This window comes from Oncorhynchus mykiss, chromosome 27, assembly GCF_057628025.1.
Source record: "Oncorhynchus mykiss isolate SJ-2025 chromosome 27, ASM5762802v1, whole genome shotgun sequence".
Lineage (NCBI taxonomy): Eukaryota > Metazoa > Chordata > Actinopteri > Salmoniformes > Salmonidae > Oncorhynchus > Oncorhynchus mykiss.
The window spans coordinates 30,239,860-30,252,489 of NC_143048.1; the positions used below are offsets into that span (position 1 = coordinate 30,239,860).

The following is a 12,630-nucleotide window of genomic DNA, read 5'->3' on the forward strand; positions in this document are numbered from 1 at the left end:
TTTTAGAACGATCAAATACACTAAGGCATGAGTCACAAGCAACACAATGTAATAAAACGCATGATCAAATAGACTCTAGCCCTGGTTAGATGATACCTTGAATCAGGGCCATATATTTACAAAGCTAGGACATTGAGTCTTCTACATTATTACACATTTACATTACATAACACTACAACATTTTATGACATCCATGTTAGCTCCCCATGAACATTACATGAAAATATGACTGCAATATTTAAACAGTGCTACTGTACGTAACTCAATGTTTAGAAGTATGACAATATTCTAAATGCTAAAAGTTGTTGCAACATTCTAAAACATAAACTCAACATGCAATAATTTCAAAGATTTTACTTAGTTAGAGTTCATAAAGGAAATCAGTCAAGTTAAATAAATGAATTAGGCCCTGATCTATGGATTTCACTTGTCTGAGAATACAGACATTGCCACAGATACCTTTAAAAAAAGACAGGGGCGTGGATCTGAAAAACAGTCAGTATCTGGTGTGAACACCATTTGCCTCATGGACATCTCCTTCGCATAGGCTGTTGATCGTGACCTGTGGAATGTTGTCCCACTCCTCTTAAATGGCTGTGTGATGTTGCTGGATATTGTCGGGAACTGGAACACCCTGTCATACACGCTCAATGGGTGACATGTCTGGTGAGTATGCAGGCCATGAAAAAACTGGAACATTTTCAGCTTCCAAGAATTGTGTACATGATGATATCATGATGAAACATGAGGTGATGGCGGCAGATGAATGGCACAAGAATGGGACTCAGGATCCCGTCACGGTATCTCTGTGCATTCAAATGGCCATGTATGAAATGCAATTGTGTTTCTTGTCTGTAGTTCATATGGCATTGTGTTGTGTGACAAAACTGCACATTTTAGAGTGGCCTTTTATTGTCCCCAGCACAAGGTTCACCGGTGTAAGTATCATGCTGTTTAATCAGCTTCTTGATATGCCACACCTGACAGGTGGATGGATTATCTTGGCAAAGGATAAATGGACCTGGTCAGTCCTGGGATGGGAGACCACATGTTGCTGGAAGTGGTGTTGGAGGGCCAGATTGGGGACACTGCCCTGTGTAGAGTGCCGTCTTTCAGATGGGACGTTAAACGGGTGTCCTGACTCCCTGAGGTCATTAAAGATCCCATGGCACTTATTGTAAGAGTAGGGGTGTTAACCCCGGTGTCTTGGCTAAATTCCCAATCTGGCCCTCAAACCATCAACGTCACCTAATAATCCTCAGTTTACAATTGGCTCATTCATCCCCCTCCTCTCCCCTGTAACTATTCCCCAGGTCGTTGCTGTAAATGAGAATGTGTTCTCAGTCAACTTACCTGGTAAAATAATGGATAAATACAAAAAATACAAAAATGCTCACTAACAAATTACTGCAAAAATGTAAGAGAAAGAAGCTTTTTGTGCATATGGAATATTACTGGGATTTTTATTTCAGCTCATGAAACATGGGACCAACACTTTACATGTTGTGTTTATATTTTTGTTCAGTGTATATGGCTCTGACTTGAACTGTGTTAAACATGACCACACTGTTCTGATGGCAGCTGTCTGATGCGCTTTTGAGTCATTTCTTATTGTCATTTCTTATTGATACAGATCTTCAACAACAGGATCTACAGATCTACAACAACAGGAAATGTGGATTATTGTGTAGATTATAATTAATGGTCATTCCTATGGGGTGAATCAAGTCTGACAATTTAAAGTGGAAATTAGAAGCCTTTTTATACCTTGAATGCAGTACAAGTTAGCATTTCCTGCTGTGCCTGAAATGTACTGCAACAAAATGGTAAGCAAATTAAGATCCTACATCTCTACAGTACATACACATGTAAAAAATGCCCTTTAATTATCTACATGCACTGACAATAGCTTGTGGTGGTGATCCATTCCAAAAGGTGAATAGGTTCCAAGAGGTGTTATTAAGACGGTGCTATCACTGTTCAGCATCACTGCCATCACCCCCTTGCACAAGAAACCATTCCTTGATCAAGACCTCTCAAACCACAGCCTTTTTACAAACTCCCGTTTCTACAGTGCCTTGCGAAAGTATTCGGCCAATTTTTCAGTTTTTGATTTGTTAAAAAAGTTTGAAGTATCCAATAAATGTCGTTCCACTTCATGATTGTGTCCCACTTGTTGTTGATTCTTCACAAAAAAATACAGTTTTATATCTTTATGTTTGAAGCCTGAAATGTGGCAAAAGGTCGCAAAGTTCAAGGGGGCCGAATACTTTCGCAAGGCACTGTACACTAGATGACTGATTAAGGGCGCTGTGTTGAAGCCACTGTGCCTCCATCTTGGCACTCCCCACCATTGTAAAAAATATTTTGGAAGTTATAGAAATGCATTTATTAATGTCTACATTAGTTTTAGCCACATTTATTCTATTACAGACACATTCATGAGTACTTTTAAATGATATTATGTGAGCTAAAAATTAAACAGAAAACATCTCTCATACATACAAACAAGAATAATTTTTTGAGAATACAAATATTACTGTCCCAACTACAACAAAAATGTCCTTGAAACATTTTATATAAATAGTGTAGAATTCCATTAATTCCTATGGAGGACTGCTCCTACTGGGGAGTGCCAATATGACCAACCGGTGGCTTCAAAGCCTCTCAATGGCCAATACATACTGTAGCATCAGCAATCCAGGGTTTATATACATCATTCGTTATTTTATATTTCATCAAATCTGACTAACCCAGTGCACTGACTGCTATCAATTCTATCTGACGGTGTTTGCATCTTTAGGAAAAATACAAATAATGTTCCATTTGGAACACTGACAAGTAGAGAGCATGTCAAATATCAAACTCAAAACAAATTTTGGGGGAGCTTAGTCTTAGTCCTCTCAGGCCCACCCGTGCCTGCTCCCCTGCTGTAGCTACTGTATGTAAACAGGAAGCAGATGAGCGACACATGACAGTGTGGTTTCGTGAGGCGGTGATTAAGTAAAACATAGATCATGATTCATTCAATTTCAAACATGGGATATCCAACCAGCTGCCTTGAAGTCTGAGGGCACATCCCCTTCATTATCAACACATCGTGACAACAACATCAAAAGAACCTTTCCAGACTATGAAGTCTGGAGGATTTTGAGAGTTACAGTATGTGTTAGCCAGACTAGTTGTAGCTTGGGCAGTCTCATGGTTGTGTTGTTAGTGTAGAGGTGTCCATGTTGGCAGGAGACTGGGTAGGTGGTGGAACAGTTGAGGACTCTGTAGACTCTGTGTTGTCTTCTTCTGTGTTCCTCTGAGGGTCTGTGAGGTTAGGGTTAGGGTCAGGCTCTGTGAGGTCTGCTTCAAACCCTGGGTTAATCTGACCGTGAGAATGCCTCTTCTGGACCTCCTCAAAGATCTGGAGCACCTGGCAGAGACACACACACAGAATATTACAGACATTATACACACAGACACACAGAACATTACAGACATTATACAGACAGACACACACATAAGCGACACAGGCAGAACACGACCCCCCCCCCCCCCCCCCCAAAAAAAAAATGGGAGGTCTCAATTTAGAATAGTCGAAAACAAGGTGCAATTTCGAAATGTGTTTGTTCATCAGCAGTTTTCCTCTTGTTATATCCAGTCACTGACAGTCACTCCATTAACACATGTCAGCAAGCAATTATTAGATTGGTAAGTTAGTCTAGCCGACTATCTAAACTTGTAGTAATCATGTCCCAATTACAGACCGAGCCCAAAGTGCACGTTCCCAGGGGCCCTGACCTCCAGAGGGCCCCCATTGATTGTGTTAGTCACTCTCACTCAGATTTCATATTAACATGGCGTAAGTCATGGCAAAATGTGTAGAATTGCAGGAAATTTACTTCTTTCCCCCGACAATAAAGGGGGGCCCACTAAAATGTTTTGCACTCGAGGGTTTGGCGGGGGCCCCCAACCAAGAGCCGGCCCAGCATGCACGCCCATACACACACACACACACCACAACAACCATTACATACAGGACATGAGGTGGTGTTACTGTCATGTCATGTTAACGGTCGGTGCTAGTATTGAGGTTCTTGTCATGTTAGCCGCCTTGTTTTTACCTGAGACTTGGGAATGAGGCCCACTCGGAAGAATCCAATATGGCCGCTGTCTATCTTGGTGCAGTCAACCACAGTGGAGGCGATGTTCTCTGGGGAAGGGCCGTCACACAACACACCATCCACCTAGACAGACAGACAGACAGACAGACAGACAGACAGACAGACAGACAGACAGACAGACAGACAGACAGACAGACAGACAGACAGACAGACAGTGAGTGAGTGAGTGAGTGAGTGAGTGAGTGAGTGAGTGAGTGAGTGAGTGAGTGAGTGAGTGAGTGAGTGAGTGAGAAAATCACAATCTTTTTTTACATTTCCGATTGTAGTTTTGACTCAATTGAACTATGACATGTCTGTGTGCCTATTTCACCTTGTCTCCCAGCTTGGCATACACCTGGTTGTGGTGTGTGGTGTCTGCTTCTCCTGTGGGGTTGGCTGACGTCACAGCAATGGGACCCACCTACAGAACAGAACATAATATTATCTGGCAACAATGGCAAGCATCCATTTAGATGCTGTATAATGTATGTAGCGGTTCCCAAGTGGCGCAGTGGTCTAAGCCACTGCATCTTAGTGCAAGAGGCATCACTGCAGTCCCTGGTTCGTTTCCAGCCTGCATCACATCCGGCCGTGATTGGGAGTCCCATAGGGCGGCGCACAATTGGCCCAGCGTTGTCCGGGTATGGCCGGGGTAGGCCGTCATTGTAAATAATAATTTGTTCTTAACTGACTTGCCTATATAAAATAAAGGTTAAATAAAAAATAAAAATACATTTTATGTACTATATTTTGTATCTTTTGTAATTAATCCGTGATCGTACCAGGTTAATGAGGTGTGTTGCTACAGCACAATCAGGGTCAGGGTTAGAGGTCAGGGGTTAGGGATAGAGGTCATGGTTAGGGTTCATACCAGGTTGATAAGATGAGTAGCCACAGCACAGTTTGGGTTCCTGATAGCAATGCTCTGAGGGGTTCCGATGTGTTTAGCTGATTCCCCCAGACCAAACATCTCCATCCAAGGACCTGGTGAGGGAAGACAGGACATACTCATCATAATAACTAACAGACACGACACGACACCACACGACACCACACCACACGACACCACACGACACCACACGACACCACACGACACGACACGACACGACACCACACCACACCACACGACACCACACCACACCACACCACACCACACCACACCAGACACACACACACACACACACCACACACACACACAGTGTTAATAACCCACCCCTGGCTATGACCATGCTGATAGAGGAGGGCCAAGCTGCGCTCATGAAGTCCCAGAGCAGGGCAGACAGCAGGGATCTGACCGGTTCTAACTGGTTAATAGAGGACACCCACAGAGACATGGGCCGGTCCTGAGCCTGCTGTTTACACCTGCACAGGGAGAGACAAATATAATGTTATTAACATGCTGCTTACACCTGCAACACACAGTTAGAGACGAGTAGAATAAGTTATTAACAGGGTTGGGAAGTAACGCTTTACATATAATCCGTTACATGTAAGGGATTACAACAAAAAAAACAGTTACTGTAATCCATTACATTACCAGCAAAATATATTGTATTCAGATTACAGATACTTTTGATAAACGAAATTATCACTTTGAGGATTACTTTTAAATTCAGAAAGGATGTTTGCGGAAAAAAATCTTTGACATTTTTGTTTTCTCAATGACATTCAAATCAGCATTGAAAAAAGGGGCAAGTTTAAATTTGTTCCACCCGAGTGAGTCTGACCACAAGTCAGAGACCACTATGATGACACACCAAATGTGTTTGATGGATCACAGGAAAAGAGCAGGAATAGGCTTTTGTAGGCTACAGTCCAAGCTATGTCTTCCAATGGTGCCACTGCTGTCGGCATCCAAAGATCATCCAACTTGAATAAACGCTTGGAGGTGAAGATGACAGCAGTGGTGTAGTCTACAGTGATACGAATATCACGTATTATTGATATCTAAATAGTGCATTGATGTGAATCACACTTCTGCTCTCTCATTTAGCTATTTGCATTTTACGGATTGTGGTTGTTGTGGATGGCTATTCACAAATCTTAATGTGTATTTGAACCCAATAATGGTTGAATTCAAGAAGGTTAAGCTGCCTATCAGTCATTGTTTTTGAAACCAGTGGACAGCCAGTGAAAAATGTGCTCTTGCAACAGCTGCATAGTGTGGATCCCAGCCTACGGAACAACAGCTGCATAGTGTGGATCCCAGCCTATGGAACAACAGCTGCATAGTGTGGATCCCAGCCTATGGAACAACAGCTGCATAGTGTGGATCCCAGCCTATGGAACAACAGCTGCATAGTGTGGATCCCAGCCTACGGAACAACAGCTGCATAGTGTGGATCCCAGCCTATGGAACAACAGCTGCATAGTGTGGATCCCAGCCTATGAAACAACAGCTGCATAGTGTGGATCCCAGCCTACGGAACAACAGCTGCATAGCGTGGATCCCAGCCTATGGAACAACAGCTGCATAGTGTGGATCCCAGCCTACGGAACAACAGCTGCATAGTGTGGATCCCAGCCTATGGAACAACAGCTGCATAGTGTGGATCCCAGCCTATGGAACAACAGCTGCATAGTGTGGATCCCAGCCTACGGAGTAAAAGTAGGGCTTTTATTGCTCAATCTAATTCATGCTGATAAAAAAAATCCATAGTCCTAATGGACACATGCTCAAGCTCGCACACTTTTGATAGACTTAAAGGGACAATCTGTTGTTGCTACATTCTTTTTGGACGGCCTAGTACCTAACTGGGGCCAAGCTTCCTGACATCCAAGACCTATAGACTAGGCAGTGTCAGAGGAAAGCCAAAAAATTGTCAAAGACTCCAGTCACCCACGTCATAGACTGTTCTCTCTGCTACCGCACAGCAAGCGGTACCAAAAGGCTCCTTAACAGCTTCTACCCCCAAGCCATGATCAAATGGCCATCCGGACTATTTACATTGATCCCCCCCTCCCCCCTTTTGCTTTTACACTGCTGCTACTCGTGTGTTTATTATCTATACATAGCCACTTTACAAATTACCTCAACTAACCTGTACTCCGCACATTGACTTGGTACCGGTACCCCCTGTATATAGCCCCGTTATTGTTATGTACACTTCCTGTGTTACTTTTTGTTTGATTGATTTTATTATTTTTACTTCAGTTTATTACATGAATATTTTATTAACTCTATTTCTTGAACTGCATTGTTGGTTAAGGCCTTTTCCCAGCATGAAGCATGAGAATGCCAAGAGTGTGCAAAGCTGTCATCAAGGCAAAGAGTGGCTACTTTGAAAAATCTCAAAAAGAAAACTTTTTTTGATTGTTTTAGCACTTTTTTGGTTACTACATGATTCCAAATGTGTTATTTCATAGTAAAAATAATGAAAAACCCTGGAATGAGTAGGTGTGTCCAAACTTTTGACTTGTACTGTATATCCATTGATTCTTAAATAATATAACTTATAACTCTTGAGCTTAGCTCAACTGTCACACTCCATGAGATCCTAAAATATTATCTTGTTTTTCTCCAATGTTTGTAAACATTGTAAACGTAAACAAACCCTGTATAGCCTCATAACATGGTTAAAACAATAATTTGATATCATGGATGGTCAGTCCTTGAATTCATAGCTGTCTATTAATCTGAGAGTGGTTACATTTCTCCAGGCCCATCCCTCTGCTTTTTACCAAAACAGAGGCTGGGTGGTCATATTGTTATCGTTTCATCTGTGGATTTGTCCTTTAAACAGTTGCATGTGACCAAGTTATCAAAGTGTCACCAACAAAAAGGTAAACAATAGGCCTATAGCAAATTCAGTATATACTGACTTGCCTAGTTAAATGAAGGTTAAATAAAAATGTGTTAAAAAAAATGTAATATGGTATTCATTTTTCACATGTAAATAACATTTGCATTTATTTTTCAAATCAATGAGCCCAAGTGCAAGTGCTGGTTAAGTGGTTGGGGAGGAGGATTATCTAAGATACTGTTTGAAGAGGTAGGATTTCAGATGTTTTCGGAAGATGGGAGTTTTGGGTGGAGGACAGAGAAGAGCTTGGCCTGGGCTGAGTGGGAGCTGGGTGGTGGGAGGGCCAACAGACCTGAGGTGGCAGAACGGAGTGCTCAGGTTGGGGTGTAGGGTTTCAGCATAGCGTGAAGGTAGGGAGGGGCATTTCCTCTTGCTGTTCCGTAGGTAAACACTATGGTCTTGTAGAGGATGCAAGCTTTAACTGGAAGCCAGTGGAGTGTGTGGAGGAGCGGGGTGACATGAGAGAACTTGGGAAGGTTGAAAACCAGGCAGGCTGCAGTGTTCTGGATAAGTTGCAGGGGTTTGATGGCACAAGTGGGGAGCTCAGTCAAAAGCGAGTTGCAGTAGTCCAGACGGGAGAGGACAAGTGCCTGGATTAGGACCTGCGCCACTTCCTGTGTAAGGTATGGTGGTATTCTAAGGATGTTGTAGAGCATGAACCTGCAGGAACGGGTCAATATGTTGATGTTTGCAGAGAACGACAGGGTGTTGTCCAGGGTCACGCTAAGGTTCTTTGCACTCTGGGAGGGCGACACCGTGGAGTTGTCAATCGTGATGGAGAGGTCTTTGAGCGGGCAGGACTTCCCAGGGAGGAAGAGCAGGTCCGTCTTGTCAAGGTTGAGCTGGAGGTGGTGGGATAAGTTGAGATATCTGATAGGCACACAGAGATGCGTGTCGCCACCTGGGTGTCAGAAGGGGGGCAAGGAGAAAAGTAGTTGAGGGTCATCCACAACATGCTGCTTACACCTTCAGCACACAGGGAGAGACAAGGAGAATAGTTAGTTTAAATGCAGTATGATAGCCTGGTCCTTGATCTGTTTGAACTGTCTTGGTCGTGACAGAGGAGTTGTCGAGACAACTAAAATTGATCTGGGACCAGTCTACCACTATGAAGCATTGTGAGTACAAAGTTTATTAATTTCATCTAATGAAATGATATTTTACAATGTACGTATAACGACCTAGTATGCAGTGTAATTGAAACTCACTTGTAGGCCTTTTCCACAGCGTCCGGTCTGTTACAAGCTGCCACCAGTACATAGACCGTGTCAGTGGGCATCCCACATATACCTCCACTCTTCATGATCTCTGGAGACACAGAGGGATAGGGAGAGTTGGGTTGAGACACATCAATAACCCAACTAACTAAAGACCTAAAGAATTTGCAATGAAGTGGTCCTGTCAGCCTCAACACACACACACGCACACACACAAATATACACACACAGCCTGTTATTCATAGTGTTTTCATGAGAATGATGCATTAGACTAGACCAATGATTGTCATGGTTCTGAAGAGCTACTGGGTGTGCAGATTTGCTGTTTCAGTCCAGCACTGAGACCCTGCATTCTGCTCACCAGGACATTGAATCAGGTGTGTTAGTACTGGAATGAAGCAAAACCCTGCACCCACAGTATTTCACCAAGAGCAGAGTTGGTGACCAGTTCTTTGTCTCAAATTGCACCTTATGCCCTATAACATAAAGCACTACTTTAAATAAGATAGAGAAAAAGGTGCCTTTTGGGACTGAGCCCAGGAAAGGTACCCCCTTATGTTTCACCTGCTATCTGGTGGACGGCCGTGGCCTTGCGTGCAGGGACATGAAGACAGATGTCCTTCCCTCCTCCTCCCGTCCCACTCAGCCTGACTAACGCCCGTCCCAGGGGCAACTGGGGTGTCAGGAAGGTCAGGCTGAACAGACCAGACAGGAAACAGTAGAATGACATCAGGCCAAACACTATCGACACCCCGATGTCATACCCATAAGGCAGTGCTCCCATGGCGTCCAGGAGGAAGGAGATGATAATGAGGTGAAAGGTCGCGGCATAGACAACCCAGGCTACGCTCAGGAACAGCGCTCCTACCGTCACCAGACTGTTGAACAACAGGAAGCTGATGATGCCCACAGCCAGGTTGAATCCCCGTGTGTCCCCGTAGAGCCCGCCGTACCGCGTCAGCCCCCAGACAGACCACATGACACCATACAGGACAAACGCCATGCTCTCAAGGGTCTTACCTACCGGAAATGTACACATTTGTATTTGTATTTGTTATGGATCCCCATTAGCTGCTGCTTTCCTGGGGTCCAGCAAAACTAAGGCAGTTTATACAATTTTAAAATATTACAATACATTCACAGATTTCACAACACACTGTGTGCCCTCAGGCCCCTACTCCACCACAACCACATATCTACAGTACTAAATCCATGTGTATGTATATGTAACTGATGTGAAATGGCTAGCTAGTTAGCGGGGTGCGCACTAATAGCGTTTCAATCGGTGACGTCACTCGCTCTGAGACATTGAAGTAGTTGTTCCCCTTGCTCTGCAAGGGCCGCGGCTTTTGTGGAGCGATGGGTAATGATGCTTCGAGGGTAGCTGTTGTCGATGTGTGCAGAGGGTCCCTGGTTCGGGCCCAGGAAGGGGCGAGGAGAGGGACGGAAGGTGTACTGTTACATAGAGCGCGTGTGTGCGTGTATTGAGCATGTGTCTGTGCCAATGTTTGTGTTACTTCACAGTCCCCGCTGTTCCATAAGGTGTTTTTTTATCTGTTTTTTTTATCTGATTTTACTGCTTGCGTCAGTTACTTGATGTGAAATAGAGTTCCATGTGGTCATGGCTCTATGTAGTACTGTGTGCCTCCCATAGTCTATTCTGGACTTGGGGACCGTGAAGAGACCTCTTGTGCCATGTCTTGTGGGGTATGCATGGGTGTCCAAGCTGTGTGCCAGTAGTTGAGACAGACAGCTCGGTGCATTCAACATGTCAATACCTCTCAAAAATAAAAGTAGTGATGAAGTCAATCTCTCCTCCACTTTCAGCCAGGAGAGATGGACATGCATATTATTAATTTTAGCTCTCTGTGTACATCTAAGGGCCAGCCGTGCGGCCCTGTTCTGAGCCAATTGCAATTTTCTTAAGTCCTTTTTTGTGGCACCTGACCACACGACTGAACAGTAGTCAAGGTGCGACAAAACTAGTACCTGTAGGACCTGCCTTGTTGATAGGGTTGTTAAGAAGGCAGAGCATTGCTTTATTATCTTAGCTACTACTGCATCAATATGTTTTGACCATGACAGTTTACAATCTAGTATTACTCCAAGCAGTTTAGTCATCTAAGCTTGCTCAATTTCCCCATTATTTATTTCAAGATTGAGTAGCTGCAGGGGCAATATTGAGTAGTTCTCATTTGCAGCAACGACCTGGGGAATAGTTACAGGGGAGAGGAGGGGGATGAATGAGCCAATTGTAAACTGGGGATTATTAGGTGACCGTGATGGCTTGAGGGCCAGATTGGGAATTTAGCCAGGACTCCGGGGTTAACACCCCTACTCTTTCGATAAGTGCCATGGGATCTTTAATGACCTCAGAGAGTCAGGACACCCGTTTAACCAGTTAGAGCTCTAGGGGCGCTATTTCATTTTTGGATAAAAAACGTTCCCGTTTTAAGCGCGATATTTTGTCACGAAAAGATGCTCGACTATGCATTCTTGACAGTTTTGGAAAGAAAACACTCTGAAGTTTCAGAATCTGCAAAGATTTTGTCTGTAAGTGCCCCAGAACTCATTCTACAGGCGAAACCAAGATGATGCATCACCCAGGAATTAGCAGAATTTCTGAAGCTCTGTTTTCCATTCTCTCCTTATATGGCTGTGATTGCGCAACGAATGAGCCTACACTTTCTGTCGTTCGCCCAAGGTCTTAGCAGCATTGTGACGTATTTGTAGGCATATCATTGGAAGATTGACCATAAGAGACTACATTTTCCAAGTGTCCGCCTGGTGTCCTGCGTCGAATTCGGTGCGCAATTGCCAGCTGCTTCTACTTTACCATTTGATTCAGGGGAGAAAGCATGTGTCCAAGAACGATGTATCAATGAAGAGATATGTGAAAAACACCTTGATGATTGATTCTAAACAACGTTTGCCATGTTTTCAGTCGATATTATGTAGTTAATTTGGAAAAAAGTTTGCGTTTTGAGGACTGAATTTATGGATTTTTTTTGGTAGCCAAATGTGATGTATAAAACGGAGCTATTTCTAATACACAAGGAATCTTTTTGGAAAAACTGAGCATCTGCTATCTAACTGAGAGTATCCTCATTGAAAACATCAGAAGTTCTTCAAAGGTAAATTATTTTATTTGAAGGCTTTTATGTTTTTGTTAATGTTGCGTGCTAGATGCTAACGCTAATGCTAACGCTAAATGCTAACGCGAAATGCTAACTCTAGCTAGCTACTTTTACACAAATTATTGTTTTCCTATGGTTGAGAAGCATATTTTGAAAATCTGAGATGACAGTGTTGTTTACAAAAGGCTAAGCTTGAGAGATGGCATATTTATTTCATTTCATTTGCGATTTTCATAAATAGTTAACGTTGTGTTATGCTAATGAGCTTGCTGATAGATTTACACAATCCTGGATACAGGGGTTTTTTCATAGCTAAACGTGA

At 43.3% G+C, this 12,630-nt stretch overlaps 1 protein-coding gene across 1 annotated transcript in view; it reads right to left on the reverse strand.

Annotated features, from left to right (window-relative positions):
- Positions 1-2,377: 2,377 nt before the first annotated feature.
- LOC110507151 (uncharacterized) overlaps positions 2,378-12,630 on the reverse strand; it is a 33,756-nt gene continuing 23,503 nt past the window's right edge. The window contains exons 5-11 of the mRNA XM_036965627.2: positions 9,736-10,191; positions 9,163-9,262; positions 5,365-5,513; positions 5,023-5,135; positions 4,483-4,572; positions 4,113-4,235; positions 2,378-3,421 (exon numbers count right to left, since the gene is read on the reverse strand). Of these exons, the coding sequence (XP_036821522.1) occupies positions 3,200-3,421; positions 4,113-4,235; positions 4,483-4,572; positions 5,023-5,135; positions 5,365-5,513; positions 9,163-9,262; positions 9,736-10,191 (1,253 nt within the window). The 3' untranslated portion in view covers positions 2,378-3,199. The remainder of the gene's footprint in view (positions 3,422-4,112; positions 4,236-4,482; positions 4,573-5,022; positions 5,136-5,364; positions 5,514-9,162; positions 9,263-9,735; positions 10,192-12,630) is intronic.